This window comes from Drosophila montana, unplaced genomic scaffold (genome assembly GCF_035044405.1).
Source record: "Drosophila montana isolate Dmon_TW-CO22-7 unplaced genomic scaffold, ASM3504440v1 contig_3733_1, whole genome shotgun sequence".
NCBI classification, from domain to species: domain Eukaryota; kingdom Metazoa; phylum Arthropoda; class Insecta; order Diptera; family Drosophilidae; genus Drosophila; species Drosophila montana.
In genome coordinates, this window is record NW_026998620.1 from 7,202,736 (window position 1) to 7,225,121 (window position 22,386).

Here is a 22,386-nt window from a genome sequence, read left to right on the forward strand (position 1 = left end):
CCATAACGCCCCCAGACAATGGGAATGGGATTGAGAATGGGAGCAGCGCCGCAAAGCGGCGGCAACAACAAAATCAAATCACCGTGAAAGATGCGCTTCCCATTTCCCGCCGCCTCAGCAAATAACATATATAGTGTAGAGCACAGCGATCCGTAGGAAAAGAGCGAGGAAGATATTTGGCCTGTGAAATTGAGACCGACGAGAAGTAGAAACATGTGTCCAAATCTTTCACACAGCCGATGACTTGTCCGGCAAAGCCTACCGCGCAATATTACAAACAACTTCATTGGGTCGTTAGCCGTGCCGTGCCCGGGTGCGAACCTCTCGGATCAGGTGACAGTTGCGGTGCGTTGCCTCTCAAGTGAGCCGCTTCAGGTTTATTCCAATAATTCATCGTTAACTGCAATTGCGCTGAGCCATTTTATGTCCTCGTCGGACGCAAGGACGCAACACTCAAGTGGCTGCCGACCGTTGTACAACATTTTCATCATCGCCTAGTTGATCCCGATCCCGATCCCGTCTAACGTGGTCCATCCCACCTTAAGTGCCTGCTCGTAGCTGGCGTAGACAATTCGACGCTTCCGTCCAGCGTTTACACCCTTTAGTTGGAGGAGTGTTATGTAAGTTGGGACGCCGACTTCGATTCTGCTCCGAATATGTCAGTTTTATAACACATTTTGCCCACTTTACGACACTTGAACTCCGTCCCTGCCCCCCCGACTCCACTCCACTCCACTTCCAAATCCGCGGACGCCTCTGTCACGGATGCGCCTTTTGTTTTCTCAAGTGTCGCGCATATTTTGTTCGACTTCGCGATGCTGCTGCCGTTGTTATTTTTGCTGGGTGTTATAACACAAAAATAAGAAAGGCAAAAACACATAATATTCATTTGTTATGCTTGTCATTTGTCGCCGCTGGCGGCAACTTCAAAGCATGTCACCCAATTTGTTAAACGCACATAATTTCGTCTCCATCTTCATCTGGGCTCGTCTTTACGGCATGCGGCTTTTAATTTTCGCATATGGCTAATTATTATAATTATTTCTTTGACTTATACATATGTATGTAACTTAATTCGTAAAATATTGGATCATATACTAAAAATTAAAAGGGTGAAATTTCCTACTTAGAAGACGAAAAATACATTCTTCCAAAAAATATTTCCACATCAAAAGAAGCGATCTACATTAGAAGGGTATTGAAATAAATATACAGAGAAGTACACATATAAATATATATTTCAAATATGGAAGAGGTTAAAGGCTTATCTGGCATAAAAGAGAGCCCTTGCTCCTAATCATAAACTAGGACAGCTTTGAATCGATTAAACATTGAAATATATTTTGCGAAATTCCATCCATTAGTGTGGAAAAATCGCGGAAAACGGTTGGCTTTCAATTTATTGTTACCAATCCCATCGGAGTCAAATTTATTTTCAAACTTCTTTTTTCAAATTCATTTAGGTGAAGTTTTGAACTTTTTCCTTGGTGGAAGTGGGGAATGAAGATTTGGTAGGTTAAGTTTCGAGATCAAATGCATTTCAAGGATGTTTAGGAAAATTCATTTAAGATACACTCCATTCCAATTGGTCGAAAAAATAGGGGTCAAAGTGTTTTGTGTGTAAATACGTGTTTAAGCGACTTTTCCGCAGTCATCTGATCGATCTCAAGCTTATTTGAGATAATGCATTCAAAATGCACAATCCATGGGTAAATAGGGGTCAACTTTATTAGCATAAATCCAAGTTTCGCCCGTTCAATCTCTATGAATACGTGTTTCAGCGATGGCGAAAATTCCGCCCATAACTATAGACAAAATACGTAAAAATGGTTCAAGGAAACAGATTAGTTAATCATTCGATCGGCATTATACCTATTTTTAAAGATATTTGATAAAATTCGCTTGAGACGTATTTCACACGTTTCATCCACCCCTGGTAAGTTTTACTTGAATTCATGAGAATCACATAGTAGGGCGGCTTTTAAAATCCTTTCGATTTTAATTGGAAACTATATAACTATAATACAAAGTACGTAAAAATGGTTCTAGGAAACATTTTAGTTTATCATTCGATCGACCTTATGCCTGTTTTCAAAGATATTTGAGAAAATTCGCATGAGACATATTTCACACGGTTTATTTTTATCACCCCTGGTAAGTTTTACTTAAATTAATGAGAATCACATACAAGGGCTGCATTTAAAATCCTTTTTTTTGAATTTAAATTGCAGCGGGGAAGTGATGTAAGATAGTAAGATGTAAGTGATAGTAAGACAGCTTACGTTTGGCATTGCTTGCCGGACAAGTTTTCAATTTAACATTTTTATCAACAGTTTTCATACTTCCTGCTAATGGAAAAATTCAAATCTTGCTCTATCAATTTAAACAACCTTTTACGCCCAGCGAAGGAATTTCCGCAATCACATATGTAGATGTTTGAAAATCAGAATAAGGACAATCCGACGAAAAATGAAAAGTTGTAATCAACTATTTTCGTAACTTTTTTAATGTAGTTCTTCGCAAATTCGTTTGAATCTGATCGGATAGCTAAGAGACTCTTTATATACAATTACTTTCACTTATTTTTCACGTTTGCAAATGAAAAACATCCCTTCGTAGAGTGCTTTTACGATGATTAAAATATAATTTAGAATTCAGTTTCCTAGACCTTACGGCTTGGACTGTGTGTTGATCATCAATCAGGCAGTCGAATGCTTGAGAATATCAAATTAGTATAGAGCCACATACTTATTTAAAGAGATAAATTAAAAAGAAAAAGAAAAACTGAACGTAATGCGCCGACTTTGGGAGTTATTACAAAATATTGAACAAGCATGTAAAAAGCTAGTTACAACATTTGAAATTTTGCTTTAGGGAAATGGACAATGTTATCCATAAAAAACTGAACAGAATCATTCACAAAACAAACGTTCACAATGGCGATCATCAGAACGAGTCGGCGAGAGAGCAGCGAGTTAAATTCGCAACAAAAGGTACGCGCAGGTAGGCCAAACCGATCGCAGGGAGGCGTGTCCAACTCGTTGGCGAGAGTGTGTGAGAGTAGTGCACACAATCGCAACGTGGGCGCTCGCTCACACATACATGCATTTGTACACACAAGCAGACAGAGATTGACATGCAAATGTTAATGTAAATGTAAATGTAATAGAGCGACGTGAGACGAGTGCCATTCTAATGAGGGAACGACAACAAAAATTGGCAGCTACCATTAAATGACGAAATAAAATATTAGTGACAATAATATGAAGACAAAAACATTTTTTATAATTAAGCCTAACCATGCGAAACGCAACGGCTCGGCGAGAATCGAAATGCAGCATCTCAGCAACGCCGACAGCAGCCGCACCAGATACAAGGTGGAGAGGGCCATGGCCCCCTCCTGGCTGGGTAAAGGCAAAAAGGGACATGGCCCTGCGCCGCTTTATTAGCAACAACGATCGCTCTAACGATACGATTTAGTTAATGAAGCAAAAATAGATGCACGCGATCATCAGCTAAATGGCGATGTCGAACTAGGCGGTCTGCCTCGGCCCCGCCTCCCGGTGTCAGTCGGCCTCAGTATGTGTGTGATGCTAAAAAGTCATGACATCGCTCGGGCACACTGCGGAACGCTACGGATACGCTTACTTGCTTCAGATTGGCCATTCAAGCATTCAAAAATTAACTCCGCCCGGTTGCGTATGGTTAGTCAGAGTCACAAGAGCAGACTACTCGTGCGCAGCTGAGATACGAGAATACAACTACAAGATATATACTCACACTGAAGCATACACACATATTTGTACATTTATCGCTGTCGGAGCACAGGAGCGCATCGAGGGTGGTTATTGTCTTTTGGGCTCTAATATATTTTATAAAATTCCTACGCTTATCCTAAACTAACTAACTATGTTACTATACCGAATACAATAATATATTCTGGCCGATTTTCTTCTAGACCCTGTAAGTGTTATACATATATAAGCTAACCATACGTTTTTTAAATTAAAGAAAAGTATACACTCAATTGATTAATTAATAACTGATTTTTTGGATGTTAGGCGCTTGCACCTTTGAGTGCGCTCCTGTTCGCTGGCAGACATACTTCATTTTTGTTTTTTTGCCAGCCAACTAAAACACGCACACCAACACACAACAACAGCGCCATTAAAACCAACAAATACAAAGCGATCGCCGCCCTCAGTGAGAGTGTGTGCAATATGAATGCGAGTCTAAAGAGGAAACACAAATCATGCACATACACACGCACGCACCCACACAGTTGCATGCAGGCAAACAGCCCGGGAGAGAGAGAGAGAGAGTGAAAGAAGGAGAGAGAACAAGATCTTGGGATGCTGCGTCGCTGTCGTCGTCGTTGCTCGTTTTGGCTGTTGGTTCTTTTCGCATGTGGCTGTGGATTGATGAACGCGAGCGACCGTTAGTCGCAGTGGACACGGGTGACGAACAACAACAAGTTGGAGCTGTGACTGTGCAAGTGAAAGGCGCGCTGCTCCCACACGGATCACGGATCACGGATCAGTAGCTGAAAGCAACGGGCAATTGGATTTTAATGCGGAACTGCAAGTGACAAGAATAAGTGTGATCTTTGTGTTTGATGTGTGATGGAAATTCTGATTCCGATTAATACAAACAAGCATTTGTTATTAATGGCGAATTTCTGGCCACCGACTATGCTTCTTATAATATTGTATTAAATCTGAAAAGTAAATTCGTAAAGTGACCAAAAGAACCACACACAGAAATCAAGTGTGAAAAGTGCGTGATAATTTTTGAACAAAAACCACCGATCGATTGCCAAAATGTGCTAATCAGATTTCAGCTGTGGTTCAGCAACTCACCTGTCTACAGGTAGCCCGTAACTACGATAAAGCAAAGCGAAACGCCAACCCAATCGAAATCCAATCAGGCAACCCAACTGGCGTCGCGCCGGCAACAAGCGCCGTCAATTTGTACAAATTTCATGCCTTAATTGAAACTAACAATACGTCCAAGTGTGATTATTTAACGGTTAACCCAAACTCCCTGCCACCCGATTACAATTAAATAAAAAAAAAACATATATTTAAATATAAATTCACAAGCGTTGAACGGGCGCACAGAGAAAGTACTGAAATTGGATTTGGCGTAGCGTACGAGAAGCTGAGATAGCTAAAAGCAGAAACAATTGTGGAGTTCTTTAATCTGGAAATGGACCCAGGTATGTTGGAGCCACATAAACAATTAATAATGTTCATATTGAACTAGCTAATTAACATTTATTTTCGAAAGAACTAGCTTTCGTTTCTTAAAGCTATAAATGTCTGTTAAAAAAATAGAAATTATTATCCTTATGGATACCCAATACTAACTTTCTAGCACGATCAGGTGAGCAGCCTGATCCATTGGAATCCCATTCTCAAATCTTAGAAAACCGTCGGGATTTCTTGGCTTGGGTACAAAAATTTCTTTGACAAAAGTGGGGAAATTCAGACAGAAGTCAGACGTAAAGTGTTTGGGCGCATTCACATCCTGCTAACCCAGTCGCCAAGTGAACACCTGACCCGGTGTCGCAATGTCCAATGCAAACAAAGAGCAGCTACCCTCGAGTACAAGTCCAAGACACTTTTCGATATAGCCGTGTTTGCTTTTGATTTTCGTTTCAAAGGTGAGCAGCGCCAACGAAGCCGCCGCCGCTTGCCGCCTTCTTCGCATGATCGACAGCCTCCCGGTAGCCGAGTCAATTGTTTGCCTTGCCCGAAGATGGGCGATGCCAAAGCTGAGCTGGCCAAGTGGAAAACATCGCTGGTAGACGGCGGCGACGTTGTCAATGCCTCTAATTTAACTAATGATCGTTGTAATGTTTGTGGTCTGTGCCACAGTGTTTGTCGTGCGGTCTTCACTTTTGCCGCCAAGTGTCCGTGTCTCTGTTTGTCCATATACTTTGGCCCAAAAAACAAGAGGAAAAAACATGAATATAATACCGCATAACTTTAGCTTGCCGGCCAAAAATTCATGTAGAGGGCTGTTTTGAGTGCCGGATTTGTGGACATATCGATGTTCAATTAGGCATCTGGCGCAATCTTCAAAATAAACGCAATTTCAATATTTTGGCATGCGTTAAAACAAGTGCTTGACTTAAATTATGTAATTGCCTGATGCCATCATTTCCATCATTAGCCCAGTTCAGTAAGTGATAAATAAATATAAATATATATAAATTAGTAGTTCTATTGAAATGTACAAATTTCTTAAATATGTGCTAGAATATATCTTTAAAGAATATTACTATCATGTGTTTACTCTAAAGCTAAATATTATTTATTTAATGTTTCTGCATAAGAATATATTGTTGAGGTTTTTATTATGCGAATGGAATTTTGAACAGCTACAACAAATCTCTATATATTAAACCTTTTGTCCTGACTGACTGGCTGACTGATTGGTGATCAACGTAAGAGCTGGAAAGTTGAAAGTTTCACTGTAGTTACCTTATGTGATAAAGGTGTACGAGGTTGCAGGGAAATTCCACCCGCACTTGTGGAAAAATCGCGAATAACGTTCGAATGAAATTTTGTTGTTAACCTTTCGATGGGCCTCAAACTCGTTTTCAAAGATCTTTGTTCATTTTCACTTGAGGAGTGTTTCCCACTTTTCAAAAATTGAATTCCTCCTTGTTGGAAATGGGGTTCAAAGATTTGGTGGGTGACGTTTCGCGCTCAAATTCATTTCCAAGGATCTATATGAAAAATCATTTAGGACGTGTTTCGCATTTGTCTCAAACTCAAAGCTTCCTCGGTGGAATGTGCGATTCAAAGATTTTTTTGGTAAAGTCTTTAGTTTCTCCGATTTGATTCAAAGCTCTACAAAAGAACTCAATAAATATCTGTTTCAGCGATTCGGGAAATTCCACCCGCAACAGTGGTAAATTGGCGGAAAACGTTTGTATGAAAGTTTTTTGTTTACCATGCGATCGGCTTCAAAATCATTTTCAAAGATCTTTGAGAGAATTTATTTAATACATGTCTCGGGGAAGGCCGGGGTATACCCGCTGGTTAATAACATATATTTTAGCTATTATTTATGATAAAAAACTCCAACAAATTCACACAGTATTTATGTAATTTTTGTATCTATGCAACATGTAACGAATGTAGCCGCTGTTCTGCCGCATTTAGAGCTTGGAAGATCTTCCACTTTGGTCCATTAATGACTTGCTTTCGATGTTTTGACATTTTGTTTGTGCACAGCATTGTTTGCTTAGAACGGCCAGACGTAGATGCAGACAGAGAAGTGGAGCCAGTGCAGCGAGTGCAGCCAGTGGAGCCAGTGCCATGGTAGATGCAGAAATGCGTGACTAACGGCTACCGGTAGCCATCTACTTCGGTAGCTAAACATAAAAGCCCAACACGGGCAGCCCCAGCGGACGCAGTCGAGGCGAGATGCTAAAATCACAGAAATGGGCAGTAAAACAAAAGGCAATAAGAACAACAACAACAACGACGACCAAGACGGTCACAAATGCAGGCAAACACTTGAGAGCGAGGAAAGAGTCGCGTCAATGTGTACACGTCTTAATGGAAGTGTATATATGTACACACATATGCACAGGAGGAGCAGGGCGGCAGGGCAGCAGGGCGGCAGGGCGGCAGTCACGGCATCATAAAACTCCTGATATTCCTGATTGCGTTCAAGTTTTGGCCAACGCTTGACTTACTTGATTATATGGCGTCGGTGGCCCGCACAGAGGCGACATTAATTAAATCAGCCGCCAGTTAGCTGGTGCGTATATATTCATCATTATGCTGATGATGGCCGCCCACTTGGAGCCGCATCCCGAAGGATTTGCTGGCACTTGACAAGTGCAAGTGCAACATGAGCAGCGCAAATGACGTCTCTGCTCATTAACATAAATTTAATGATTTTCTAATCGCTGCATCTGCCACAAAGAGGGGCACGTGTTGGCGCCCCTTGGGCAGTAATTAATGCGCACTCATCAATATGATGCCAAAGCAGCCAAACATCTGGCTAGATGCTTGAGCTCGACTAAGTCTAGCACTAACCCCTTGATGCCGCTGGCGATTCCCAAAGGGGACAACTTACGGCCTACGACCCACGACCCACGACCTACGACCGGAACTGCAGCTCCAGAGCTCAAAGTGCGCCGGGCAACACATGACAGCGCAGCCAAAATTTATGCCTGTCAGCGGCGGGCGTTTCTCTTGTCGCACATAGCTCGGATGCCTTCGCTGGCGGCGCAGCGGATTCGGTTCTAGTACATTGGCAATGATTGGTTGGATTTTGTGAATTTGCCATTGTTTTAGCTGCTCTTGCCATGCATTTGGGCAATGCGCGCTCGCATTGTCCACATTCTTGGTACGCGTAATTGAAGTCACCGCAGCATGTCTTGGGCGCGCCCCCTCTTACATGCGCCGGCAACGGGAACGGGCACAGGCACAGGCACAGGCAGCCCGCGGTTCGGGGCTCAGCTCACAGCAGACGCTGTCATATTCTCCTAGTGCAGTTCGGCGTCTTGGGATCTAGTGCGATGCCAGTTTGCGGTGGCTGCCGTGATTTATGGAGCCATTCATTTCTGTTGACAGACAAAGTTGTTGACGCTGAAGGAATCTATTTAGTTTTATGTACTTTTGATATCCACATGCCCTAGGCCAAGGGCAAGGGTGCGGGTTCGGGTGAGGGTGAGGGTGAGGCTGGGGGTGCAGGGCGCATGTGCTCCAAGGCGGAGCTCACACAAAGTAATGAGCTTAATTTATTATTTAAAGCAATAGCTTATATTGAGTTCATCTAAGATTTATATGCAGAGATGTCTGTATGATGCGATTTATTTAAAAACAATTATTTATTTAAACGTTATCGAAGGCTTGGACAGTTTGAGTACAAGAAGACATGGTATATAGCAAATGTGTGCTAGGATGTCGATCCATCCAAAACCGAAGCACAAACATAATAAAAATAAATGTTATTAAACTTACGAATTCTTCATTAAACTGTGGATAGAACAAACTTAAACTTTAGCCAGAAACGCAAAAAAAAAATTATTATTTAATTTAATTATTTTTTAGATCCCGTCCTTTAAATTATGTTTTAATCCTATTTCAAGGCAGACAATTTGTAATTTACATGGGTTTTTTTATTATTATCATAAACTAAATTTATATATTCCTCAACCCCCCTATTCGATCTTTGTAAGTTAAACATAAGTTAAACCCCCTGCGCGATGACATGTAGCGTACCAGAAGCAAGCACAAATTAAAGATCGGTTAATTTAAAGTAAACACATGACAATCCCGCACTCTTTTTGCATGATAACGCTAGAAATTGAACTCTTGCTGATTAAATGGGAATAACATTGGCTCGGTTCAAAGGGACAAATCGACGGACAGTGGCAGACGCTTCCTTCTTCTCGGCTGGCCCAAGTGAGCGCTGGCTTGTAAAATTCACTGATAAATAAATGCGATTGTGCGGCAAATTGTGCAACGCTCCGAATGCAAAGTTGTCGACAAGCTCTTATATAGCACTTAGTATGTATATTGGCATGAAATCATGTAAAACGTGAATTTTAATCGTCACCGAACAAAGTGAAAAGATTATTTTTAAAACAAGCATAATAAGTTTGGGCTGCTAACATACATACATTGTGTGTGTCTGTGTGTATATAAGTATGCTTAAATGGGGGCTAACATTGCGTATACGCAATGCAGGCAAAAATGAAATAAAACCGCCGAGCCTCAACAGAATTCAACTGAGTTGTTAAATTAATTTTTGCTGCAATGCAAATGCAAATCAACTTTTTTTTTTCGTTTTAAATGAAAAAAGAAACAATGAAATGTCGGACTAACTAGCGGATACCCTCTATAGCTGCAATGTTATCACATTTTTTCCTTTTTGTCACACTGTGCACAGAAGTGAGAAATATATTGCAGCGGGTATGTTAATAGTCTTAACAGTGATCTAATATTTACATGATCCTAATAAAATTAGATCACGATAGCGAAATATACAATTGCTGTAAGTTTAAGCTTGGCTAAATATGTATGTAAATAAAATTAATTTATGTGCTGATAATAAGCTAAGATAAGATATAGGATATTCTAAGACAAGGCATATTCGGTTAAATGCATAAATGTTTAAGTAAAAACAGATTTGTAATTTAAAATAGTTTGTTAATCTACTGAATTCGGTATTTTCATATTGGTAAATTTTAAGAAATTCTGCTTCGATAAAATACAAGAAACACGGTCACTCTGCATTAAGCTTATGCTTTGAGTACCTTGCACTTGTAAGAACTTAACTGTTATTCTGTTGCGAGCGTGCGCAATATTCCACACAAATGGAATTATACAGAGTATAGGCATCCACAATTCACCCTCTTGGCTTTTGGCGGCGGCAGCACACTGTCAATCAAATTGTATGGTTGTCCCGGGCAGTGGCCAAAGGAAGCGGGCACCGCATGCCAAGAGCAAGAGATTTATGGCACTACACTATACACACAGCCATATTGCAGCGTGTAGTTGCAAAAAAAAATAAATAAATAAAGCCAAGTGAAAAAGGAAATTTAATTTGCCATGCTTTCTTTGCTGCTGTACAGTTTTTTGCAGCAGTGGTAAAATAATAACGCAAATCATGTCCTCAAAATAAATAAAAAATAAAAAAAATTTATAAAATTAAAACGATGCCATTTCATGCCAAATTTATATTCCATTTCTGCAGGCGTAGAGTCACAAATTTGCCAGTCGCACTGCGAATCCAATTGGCGGCCATTTTGTTTATCTATTGGTCTTATTTATTTATTTTATCGAAAGTTTGCCTTTCCTTTGTATGCGTCGAACTAATTAGTCTGTGTTTTTCTACGACAAATGCATTATAATGGTAAATTATAGAACGCTTCGTTTGAAGTGGAAACGTGTTAATTGACATTTTGCTCATTGCTTAAATTCGAAATGATATTTAATTTAATTTATTGCATTTCTATTGTGTTTTGATTGTTGGGTTCGCTGAATTGCGAATCGTTGATTAAATGCTTATGGCCCATGGCATAATCCCAAGTCATAAATAATACAATGTATTTAATTTGTGCACATATAGACATCAAAATATAAATGTACAACAAAAATCGCTTATCAGCTGGCCAAATGGCCAGTTGTCTGTTGAATTTGTTAATTTCAATTATGCATAAAATTAGTTTATTGCCCCTTGGCATTTGAAATCTGTCAGAAACAAATTTCAACTGAAACAAACATACATACATACATACATGTATGTATGTGAATATATTTCTGCTCGAAACTATAATAAAAATAATAGCAAAAGACACTGTCACAGACAGAGATTCCAATTCATTGCCTAGACCAATAAAAAACAAGGGTATAAAAAGAAGACATATATGTATGTGTGAATAATCTTTTCTTATCAGCAGTCAAGTAGGAAATAAATCGGCATACATACTCATACATCTATATACATATGTATGTATTCATTTTTAATCGCAGCATTGATATGATAGGCCCTTAACTGATTATCACCATCGTTTATTTTAGTTATTTATAAATATATATATTTTTTATAAATATATATTTCGCTGCGATCGCGCGCTATCGTTTTGTTTAGCAAAATATTATTTTTAATTAGTTATAGTTAGTTAAAGTTTGTTAATTGCTCCTGTAATTGGATTTGCATGCATCGGTGAATTTTTGGTGAACCTTTAACGATTTTATATAATTTATATGTGCATACAAATGCGGCACGCCTTTGGCAAAAATTTAATTGCCAAAGGAAACTCGTAGCGGTTTCTGTCAAAGCGAATGTTTTATTTTAAATAATTTTTTGTTGTTGTTGAAAAATTCGAAGAATTAGAAAGGCGAGATAAGTGCGTAAATAAAGGCATCTGACTGCATTGGCAACTGCTACTCCATTTGCTGGAGCATTTTGTAATTTGTTTATCGGCCGTCGCAACGGCGGCTGCTGCAGAACAATGGCCGCCACTGTATTCGGCAATTTCCCAGAATTTATGAATTATAATTTCGCTTTATAGACAATTTTAATTGAGCTTTTTATGGCCTGCGCCGGGCCATGCTGCTCGGTTCTCGGCTCGCACCAGGGGAAGCCCTCGTCGCCCTCAAGGGCTTGCCAGCTCTCTCTCACTGGGAAAGAGTGTAGGATTTCAGTGCAAACAAAGTCATTTGTTAGCCATTTGTACCCGCTACCGATAGCGACTTCCGCTGCAGCTCAGCAGCGTAGGACCCGCAGCAGGACTCTAATGACAGCCCGCATCGATTCATAAAACTAAAATCCAACTGCAAATATTGGCAGGGCAGGGCGCGCATCTTGCTTCTTCTTCATCTGGCCCTGACAAAAGCAAAACAAAAAAATGAGTTTATGATTTTTTAAGCTGTTTGCCAGAGCTCTTCACATTTCGTAGGTGTGTTTGCCTTTCATTAACAGAAGCCACCGCACAGCTACTTGGATCAGCAGTCGCCGAGATCTCGGCTAGGCCCAGCTTCCGTCTTGTTTGTCTTGATTAGCTCAGTGACTAGTGGAAATGCCAGGATACGGATACTCATTAGAGACAATGTAGCATTATCGACACTGTCGCTTGCCGCCGAATGTAGTTTTTTTTATAGACATCATTGCAAACATGGTCTAGAGCGTGCATTTAAGTAGCCCAAGCCCATTTTGTTTTATTTTTTGTTTTTTGTGTGTAACTTAAAATTAAATAAACAATAATACATGCATGTCTACGTAAAACGTGGACTCTCCACATTCGAAGGTTTCAGAGAGCAAACAAACACGCAAAATAAACCCAACGGGCAACGGGCAAACACTTCAGCTGCATCCGAGCTGGGAGCTGCCCGGCACTTGCATCGCCCTCTGATCGTAACCGACGCGACTCTCGAATTTGAATCCTCAACGGCGGTGGCATGTTTGCACCTTTAATAAGACCAACACCGGGCAACATAAAGTCCAATGCCGACGGGCAATGCGGCACCCTAGACCGGGTCATTGTGGCACGATCGAAGGGTCACTGACGGCGACGGTAGCTCATAGTTAAATCTTTGTGGACTCTGACTTAAGAAGTATTTGCTTTCTGCACGCCCATCGCAATAGAATCTCGAAATACACACATATGTATTTACTTTGTTTTCAGTTATTGTTTTTGTGTCTCTCTCATGTACTTCTTGTTTTTTTTTTTTTAACAAGATCATCCCATATTTAACGGTTAAACGTTAAATTCGATCGACAAAAAAAAAAAAACTACTTTATATGTTTTTAATGGAAGAATTGCCTATGGCTAGCTTATAAGCAATAATTTATCTGAATTTGTTTTCATGGACAAGTAGCACGTCGCAAAAATGTTTTTTGCAAATAAGTTCTTGACTCATCTTAAGCCCCAATCCAAAGCGAATCCATGGTATATTTAATTGTAGCGCTAATAGCAAAAATACGTGACTAATTTCCAGCGAGCCGCTGACTCGCAGACGGGCTGAGCGGATCCCCGGATGTTGTTATGGCTATTGGTCATAAATCAGAAGTCAACATTTGCATTTGAGCGTAAGCCGAAGATCAGCATTAGAGAGCCAAGTTAGGTGATAAGCTGGAAACTCTTGATAGCTGGTGAAGGGCTCCAATTTTTCGGGCTAGTAAGCGTGCCATCCTTATCGGCCGGCATAATTCAATATCATTATTAACAATGGTCAACTTTGGCGCCCATTAATCTTCAGTAATTGCCGAAAATTGATGTCATGCGTATTTGAAAAGCCATTAAAATGACACAGTAAACATTGATCTAAAAAACAAAGCGAACAGAATAGAAATACGCACAGCGTCATTCATTGGGGCAGACAACTAAAAATATTTGTGGAGACAAATTTATGAACGTTTAGCACAAAAGTCAAGCACTCGAAGATAATGTTGTTGAGCAGAGCAACAAATTGCAGCTATCACTGCCACTGGATGCCACGAATGCCTGGCCAGACGGGGACGCACAGATACCGACGGATCGAGGCAGACAAAAAATAAAAGAAAAAATCGAGAAAGAAGGGCTATCTTCGGCACGCCGACGATTTAATACCCTTGTAGACGCAAAATTTTCATAATGCTCATAGTACTTTGCCCGTATCTAGGAAGCACAGGAAAAATAGTTAGTGCCGAGTATGGTAAAAAAATATCTTGAAAAACTAAGAAATTTTCCATACAACAACTTAATTATCGACCGATCGTTCCTATATGATATAGTAGTCCGATCCGGCTGGGTCCGACATACATATATACTGCGAGCAACAGAAACTGGCACTTTTGCAAAGTTTCATAAAGAACGCTTTAAAACTGAGAGACTCCTTCGCATAGAAACAGACATATATCGGCTGTTGATACTGATCAAGAATATATAATCTTTATGGTTTCGGAGATGTCTCCTATGCGTTACACATGTCACGACAAAATTATAATACCCTCTGCAAGGGTATAACAAGAAGAGAAGAAAGAACCGCAGCCAAATCCGGGTAAGGGAACATTTGTCGAATGTGTATGATCTTTGGCGTTACTTGTTGCCGCGTTGGCATTGAGAAAATTTGCTCCTGTGTGGCTCTGCCTGTACGTGGGCCCCCCTTTTGTAACTCAATTCGAAAATAATTAACGATCGCAAGATTACAAATGTCAAACATAATGTCAAGTTGGGCTGCCTTCGTATCACATTTGCTGTCACTGGGAAAATGCCAGGCAAAATGTTCAAAGACGACAAATTCACAGCTACATAAAGAAAAACCACCGAGTCTGAAGCTGAATGAAGCAGCTACTCCACACTCTGCAGTCCCAGTCCCAGCCCCAGTCCCACTCCCAGATCCAGATCCCAGACACAGACGGCAATGCGTGTGGGTCTGCGGCGAGCGCCAGCCGATTTGTTGTGACTTATGTCAAAACAATTGTGTTAAATCTTGATGTGCAGCTGAAGTGGATGCTTAAGACTGAGATTTGCGGATCCGATTATAAGATCTCGATAATAATTACCTGGCTTAATTTATGGTGTTATATATATTAAATGACAAATTATTCAGAAGGCTAACCATTACCGGAAATTACAAAATATTTACAAAATATATATAAGCTAAATCGGAAATTTTAAGTGGAAAATACGTAACTAAAACTTTAGTTTTAATTTGTCGAATATGTATGCCTCTTCGTAATAGAAAATATATAGAAATTTACTTTTGAGGGTCTTTTTTTAAGTAAGAGAAAAATGATTGATAAAACTAGAATATTTTCTTAAATTTAGAAATACTTTCAATTTGTTAATTGATAAATATTTTCTACATATTTTTGTATTTTAAATTCTTTATTTTTTTAAATATGAGAAAAACTTTTTTAACAAGAAACCTTAGGAAAATATTGTTTAAAAATTTAAATTTTGCAAATTTTTAATTTCTTTGAGAACATTTTTGTAAAACAAAGAAATTTTAGGAAAATATTTGTTAAAAACTTAAATTTTAGGAATTTGTTTCCAAAATATGAGAAAGTTTTAGAATACATTTTTTAAATTAAGAAAAACTTTTTTTTTATAAAACGTAGAGAAATACCTGTAGCTTGGCTTTTTTGGTAAATAGAAAAAGTTTGAACCGTTTACCAAGATGCTTTAAACAGCACTAAGCAAATGTGTTTCAGCACGTTGCAGACTTGCTTCGTATACCAAATCCCTTTAGAGAAATCTTAATCATAAGTGCATAAATCAGTTAGAAACTCCTTTCAGTCGTCAGTGGAAAAGAGCGAGGTTGCAAACAGGAAGAATTATGTTAGTTAACCATCAGTTGAGGCTGGAGCTGGGGCTGCGGCTGCATCTGGAGCTGCAGCTGGAGCTGGAGTTGCATCTGAAGCTGGAGGCGGGGCTGGAGCTGGAGCTGTAGCTGGAGCTGGAGCCGGGGCTGGAGCTGGCGCCGGGGCTGGAGCTGGCGCCGGGGCTGCACCTTGAGGTGGAGTTTGAGCGGCAGATGGCGTAGGAGCCGCAGCTGGTATAGGTACAACAGCTGCGGGAGGTGCTGGCATGGGTGCAACCGTTGCGGCAGCGGCTGTTGTACCTGTGGCATTCGCCTGGCCCACAATTACCGTACAGTTTCGACAGATTACTGTAAAGATAGGCCATGTTTATATAGAGACCAAGCACAATGTCACCCAAGTCATACAATACTCCTTCGAATCGCTCTCGTCGCTGTCGTAGTCCCCGAATATGCCTGAGATCCAGTCATACACATCGTTTTTCTGCAAAGCGAATTGACTTAGTCGCGAATCTCAGTCAAGATATAAAAATTACCGTTCTTGCTGCACGTTCCTCGGCAGGATTGGCATGCGCTGCCTGAGACTTCAGCGCCAGGACTATATAAAGCAAAATAATATGTTTAGTTCCAAAAGGCATCTTGACTCTAACTGAGATGCGAGCTGGCCGAGACATCGGCTTTTATAGATGCCTGTTTTTTGTAACGTGCTTGGAACACACTAAATGCAAATAGTAAATGCTTTTATGATGCAACAATTAGAATTATGTGGGCTTTTTTACACGAGCTCAACTCGGTTACAGATCCAAGCATATCTGTATCTGTATCTGAGGCTGTATCTGAGCCATACGCTAGAGCTAGTATTCCCAATGAGAATCAACTTTGTTGGGAGCAGTGGCTAGTTTATTTATGCAGCTGCACGTTTCGCTTGGCCCATTTGTCTGGCGAATGGCCCCAGCTCCGTATTAAAAACAAAACTGATCGAAGTGCAATTGACAAATGCGCAAATGCATAACCATAAAGTACACGAAATTCGATGCAGTCTGTTGCTGCTGTTGTTGCTGTTGATGCCGCTTCAGTTGGGGCAACAAGTGTCTGAAGGGTTTCCAATTTGGACTGTAACACGAGACTCTGCAACAGTCCAGCACACACACACACACACACACACACTCGCACACACACATTATTTTAATTATGGCAATGGGGAGCGCCTCGTTAAACTACCAGCTAGAATATTTCAGTTATGAATGAAAACCAATCGAGGTCGATACACTTGCTTGTTAGTTCCTCGGACGGCTCCATCTGCTCTATCCCGCTCTATTCTCCAATTCCTTGGCCTTTGTTCGGGCTCCTTCTTCCGAGTTCTTGGCACTTGCTGCAGTTGCAGTTGCACTTGCGGCGCGTGTAACTCGGCAGCCCTATTGTGATTTTTATGGCGCTCTTTGGGGCACTTTGCTGGCCCTGTACGTGTTCTTAGTTAAAGTTGTACTTCTTGTTCTGCTGTTGCTGTGTAACCTGAGGCTAACTACATGATTTTAAATTGGACGACGCAGATGTGCGAATTTTCCTAAGTGACTGTAATAAGTTGGCACCGGCCTCGGGGCAGAGGAGCAGGTGCTCCATCCAATAGAGAACCTTTGCTATATAAACCATTTTCATATAAATATTTAAAATTTCGAATTCTTTTTTTACTGTCCAAAACTTGACATTAAAATAACTTCACAATGAAAATTTAATTTATGCAAACATACAAAAATACATAAAATATATTTTATTGTTTAATAAATAAACATTTATAAAAAAAAATTAAAAAAAGATAAAATATACAATATTTTAATTTGAAATTCATTTTAAATTAAATATAGAAATATAGTTTATTGTTTAATAAATAAACATTTATAAAAAAAAATAAATGAACATTAAATATACAATATTTTGTCTGCTTTTAATTTGAAATTAAATCGAAATGAAATATAGAACTAATTATACTTATTTTAAATAAAGTCATATTGAATCATAAGTTTGCCCAGATTAAAAAAAATCATAAAATAATACTTGATTTGATTGTTAATTGAAATATGTTAAGTAATTCACAGGCCTTTCGATAGATCGTTCAGTTAGGTAAAGACCGTACTGTTGGGACAGCTCCGGCTCCGGCTAATCATTGCGTCGACATACAAAATGCATTTCCGCACGTTCGGCGCATTTATATAGCTTTTTTCTTTCTATGCCACAATCTTTAGCATGATTCGCACACACACACACATGGACACACACACACACATGGACACACACCCACATCCGCAGTTCTGGGAAGCAAAGCGTAGCGATTTTCAGGCGAACCAGAGGTCCATAGACCCCAATCCGCTCCCGGCTTCCCAACCGGAGCTAATTAGACGCAAATGTGCTTTTGTTCGCCCTCTCGTTAGCTCTTGTTGTTGCTTTTTCTATGCTCACCCACACACACACATATTTATATAGTGCTCTCTGCTTGATCTCCTTTCAGAGTCGCAGTGCCCGCAGTACGGCGAAGTGAATCAGCTGGGCGGCGTCTTTGTGAACGGCCGGCCGCTGCCGAATGCGACGCGCATGCGCATCGTGGAGCTGGCCCGGCTGGGCATCAGACCCTGCGACATCTCGCGCCAGCTGCGCGTGAGTCACGGCTGTGTTTCGAAGATATTGGCGCGCTACCACGAGACGGGCTCCATACTGCCGGGCGCCATTGGTGGCTCCAAGCCGCGTGTCACCACACCCAAGGTGGTCAACTATATACGGGAGCTGAAACAGCGCGATCCGGGGATCTTTGCCTGGGAGATACGCGATCGCCTGCTCAGCGAGGGCATATGCGACAAGACGAATGTGCCCAGCGTGAGCTCCATTTCACGCATACTGCGCAACAAGCTGGGCAGCATTGGCCATCATCATAGTGCCGGTAACAATGGGTCCGCATCATTGGGCATGGGCAGCAACGGCAGCAACAGCACCGGCGGCAACAATAATGCAGCCAATGCCGGCGCCGTACAGCACACACACTCCGCGCACCAGCATCATTATCATCACCAGCACACGGCAGCCGCGGTGGCGGCCAGTGCACATCATGCGCACGCCCACGCCCATCTCTACAATTCCATCTACCAGCCGTATACCGCGGCGGCTGCCTATAGCATGAAGGCCGTCTCCTGCGGCAGTCCCTCGCCGCCGCAGTCGGCGCAGACGCATCAGCTGCGCAGCGTGGCCGCCGCCCACTGGCCCTCGTCGCACTCCGTGACCGACATACTGGCGCATCACCAGGCCGTTGCCCTGCGCGCCAGCTGCCAGGGCAACACAGTCTCTCCGCTGCCGATGACTCCGTCGCCGGTGACCGCCGCAACCGGCGGACAGCCGCTGCTGGACTGCGAGGGCGGAGCGGCACAACAGCCGCCCTACAACTACTACATGTACTTTCAAAATGGCGGCATGCATCATCACCACCACCACGGAGGCATGATGACGGCCGGGGCAACCGGCTTATGAGGCGACGGCGCAACGGCTCCCAGTTCCTCCTGGACCGGTTGATGTAAGTTGGACGGGTTTCGAATCGCGTCCAATTGTAAGTAACTGCAGCTCGAATTGTTAGTCAGGCTTGTGTGAAGGGTTTAACTACGATATATCTATCTATATATATATTCATAATCATATATGATACATATACGAAAATAGTGTTAGGCTTACTCTAAGGTCCGTACGCCCATAGCACTAACAACTCGCATATAAAAATTGATTAATAGGGTTCAGTCGGAAGTTTTAGTTAGACATTGGGCAAAGGGTCTAAATGATTTTAAAATACTAGGCAAGTGTAGTACGGGTGGCGCTACGGAGCTCTCTGCTTAAACGAATTTGATGTAATTTTGGAGATTTTCTTTACATTTTTTTTTTACATTTATAGGCAACTTTTTAATTGTTAAAACAAAAATAAAGTATTGAGTTGTGTTATAAAATGTAAAAACTTTATTAAACCTAGGTTCTTGTTCTCATAATTATTTGTACATTATGCTCTTTAAGTAAATACTAGTTGACTAATTTATGCCATAAAACTCAAAACGAAATTTTAAAAATAAAATTGGTTTTTTTTTTTAGCAAATTATTAATGCCAAATTTATAATAACTATGCGGTAAAGAGGGCTGACAAGAAACATGCTCGGACTGAAGGCGTGGTACTTCAATCAAACTTAAAAAAAACACAAGAAACAAAAAAAAAAAACAAAAAAATACTTGTTGCAGGCTTATTTTAAATTTTATACATACATATTGTGTTGTAAATAATTATGTGAGCCTTGGCCTATTATAGTTTGTTCAAGGGCAACACTCGCTCTCTTGCGGATCCTTCTTGATCCAACCAAAGAAAAAGTAACCCACGCCCAGACCCAAAACCACGGACAAGCACAGCCAATAGTTGTAGTTCATGAAGACCAACATGAGCAGATAGGAAATGATAATTTGCACCAGATTCAACAGAGATTGGAGTATGTGCGGCGTGTTGAAAATGCGTTGCCAATATGTCTTCTCTCTGATTTCGGCCAGTGGCGTTTCCGAGCAGCCGCCTCCGCAGTCGTTTACAGTGTTCTTCTGACGCAGCTCAGCGGCCAGTTCAGCCTCCCTGCGTATTTCCCGTCGAATCAGTTGCTCACGCAGAAACTTGAGCAGCTCGTAGAGAAAAGAGAACACGAAAAATGCAATGCAGGAGAAGGCGAACTCGGTAACTGTTGCTGCCACCCATCCACGCCACAAAATTCGCTCACAGTGACCGCCATGGAACTGTTGAGAGAGAGGAAGAGACATAAATATTGAGCACAATTCTATGATGGACAACAAATTGATCACAGGGTGACACAGGTAAATTAGATTATACATGATAGCTAACAGATTACTACATGCATTCTTATCGCCAGAGCACCCGGTATTTCTTAATATCTGTGTCTTGCTCAACAAAGCTCACTATTCGAGTGTACTATTCGAGTTGAGCGTAACGCGATGTTGGGGCGATATTGAGAGTGAGAGCATCACAGCCAAACAATTGTTTGCATGTATTTGTACCTGCGCAGAGAGTGTGAGAGATGTGCTCTGAGTGTAATCTGGTGAATGCGAATGAAATTAAATTAAATCTCGGCACTCGCTGCTGAATGCAAAGGAGAGCGACATTTGTTACAGCTACAGCAAATAAATTCGAAAGCAGACGAATATATGTAAGTATATACGCCAAACCCCTAGATTTGTTGTTGCCATGAAAAGCTGCAGCTGCAGTGAGTGCAATGGAGTGATGCTTTAGTATGAAACTTACCACCATGATCATTGGGCAAGATTTGGCAGCGGTAACAGATTCATCTCCATGATCATCATGGTCCATGGTCATCAAGTCCATTGTAATTGGATTTTAGATATATAATTCAATAAGCCGCAAAGTGAACACGAACGTTAAGAGCCAGAGCCAGTGATAACAGCGTGTTGACACTTGCTTAACTGCTGAGAGCGAAACGTTGACTGCTCGGGACAAACGAACGTATGCTGTTTTTTAAAGAAAACCTGACACTAATCCCGCCAAGGCGATAGCCGGTGCGCTTATCTCTGAGAAATATGTGTTATCAGCACGCGCGGAGTGCAGGCGGCGATATCATCGATAGCGCGCATGCGAGGAGAGCCCAACGATGTTGACACCATTGACTAACAGACACAGCGACAGGTGTGCGGGAGAGAGAGAGCGAGAGAGAGAGAGAGAAAGCAAGTGAGATGGCAACCCAAATAAATGTTAATGATAGCCCATCTATTTATCAGTTGCAGATCTGCATGCCGTGTAGCTGGCCGTGATCTGGCTTGGATACTTGGTAGATCAATAAATTTGGATTTTGTCTTGAGGAAATTCTATTTCAATATTGATTTATGGATTTGCTGAAGTTCGTAAGAGGGCCATCGTATTTTTGCGGTAATTAAGATTATTGGTAATTGGCCAAAGTATTTATTTTATTGTGCGCAGCCAAGTATGTTCCCATGTATGAATGTGCATATTTCTTGAGCGATAGCAACCGTCGGCGAGCGAATTTGCTCGATGTCTGCATTAGGCCCACTTGGCTTTGCTAATGTTTTGTTTCTAACTGGTGCAGAATTGCGTTTGAATAATGGCCGTGCGCAAAAACTCTACGGCCGTGTGCAAAAGTTACGGTTATTCTTAGTTGCCGTGCGCAGATTTCGAAAGATTGGTGGCGCGTGCAAAATAAACGGTAAACGATATTGACTTGGTCTAAATGGTTGGGTTATTGAATAGTTAATTGGTAAAAGCTGTTGGCCAAAACTCCCAAAGCTTCAACAACATTTGTATGCACTAGAACAGACTATTCCTTTTAAATATAATGCATTCATTAAACATTCAAAGTGCATAGACATTCAGCCCAGTGGTATACAATTTTTTGATTAAAATTAACATGTATTACTTCAATTGATCACATGGGTCACATTTGCTTAAAAATACTTTTCATCTTTTTATGTTTTATTCTGATAGAAGTTCACACCTCCTGGATTCTCAACATAGTTTGTATTTCATAATTTTACCTACATAGGCCAATGTTATAAAAAAAGCTAT

At 41.0% G+C, this 22,386-nt stretch overlaps 3 protein-coding genes across 3 annotated transcripts; 1 reads left to right on the forward strand and 2 right to left on the reverse strand.

Annotated features, from left to right (window-relative positions):
- The first annotated feature begins 4,260 nt into the window (after window positions 1-4,260).
- Window positions 4,261-19,688, forward strand: Poxm (Pox meso). Its single transcript, XM_064694231.1, has 2 exons — window positions 4,261-5,218; window positions 18,283-19,688. Exons 1-2 carry the CDS (start codon window positions 5,209-5,211, stop codon window positions 19,287-19,289), a joined length of 1,017 nt encoding a protein of 338 aa, XP_064550301.1. The 5' UTR covers window positions 4,261-5,208; the 3' UTR covers window positions 19,290-19,688.
- LOC135436409 (skin secretory protein xP2) lies at window positions 15,398-16,468 on the reverse strand. Its single transcript, XM_064694005.1, has 3 exons — window positions 16,316-16,468; window positions 16,188-16,263; window positions 15,398-16,130 (listed from the first exon to the last, which is right to left on the reverse strand). The coding sequence occupies exons 1-3, from the start codon at window positions 16,451-16,453 to the stop codon at window positions 15,805-15,807; spliced, it is 540 nt and encodes a 179-aa protein (XP_064550075.1). The 5' UTR covers window positions 16,454-16,468; the 3' UTR covers window positions 15,398-15,804.
- A 52-nt stretch (window positions 19,689-19,740) lies between the features above and the next one.
- Window positions 19,741-21,303, reverse strand: Ctr1B (Copper transporter 1B). Its single transcript, XM_064694232.1, has 2 exons — window positions 21,094-21,303; window positions 19,741-20,570 (listed from the first exon to the last, which is right to left on the reverse strand). Exons 1-2 carry the CDS (start codon window positions 21,172-21,174, stop codon window positions 20,109-20,111), a joined length of 543 nt encoding a protein of 180 aa, XP_064550302.1. The 5' UTR covers window positions 21,175-21,303; the 3' UTR covers window positions 19,741-20,108.
- Between the last annotated feature and the right edge of the window lie 1,083 nt (window positions 21,304-22,386).

Bases quoted from the DNA above. Each gene is read 5' to 3' on its own strand.
- Ctr1B (XM_064694232.1), bottom strand. From the start codon at position 21,174: ATGGACTTGATGACCATGGACCATGATGATCATGGAGATGAATCTGTT. The intron at 20,571-21,093 runs GTAAGTTTCATA...CTCTCTCAACAG, and splicing joins CTTGCCCAATGATCATGGTG to TTCCATGGCGGTCACTGTGA.
- LOC135436409 (XM_064694005.1), bottom strand. From the start codon at position 16,453: ATGTCTCGGCCAGCTCGCATCTCAGTTAGAGTCAAGATGCCTTTTGGA. The intron at 16,264-16,315 runs GTAATTTTTATA...TTCGCTTTGCAG, and splicing joins AGGAACGTGCAGCAAGAACG to AAAAACGATGTGTATGACTG. The intron at 16,131-16,187 runs GTATGACTTGGG...CTATCTTTACAG, and splicing joins GAGCGATTCGAAGGAGTATT to TAATCTGTCGAAACTGTACG.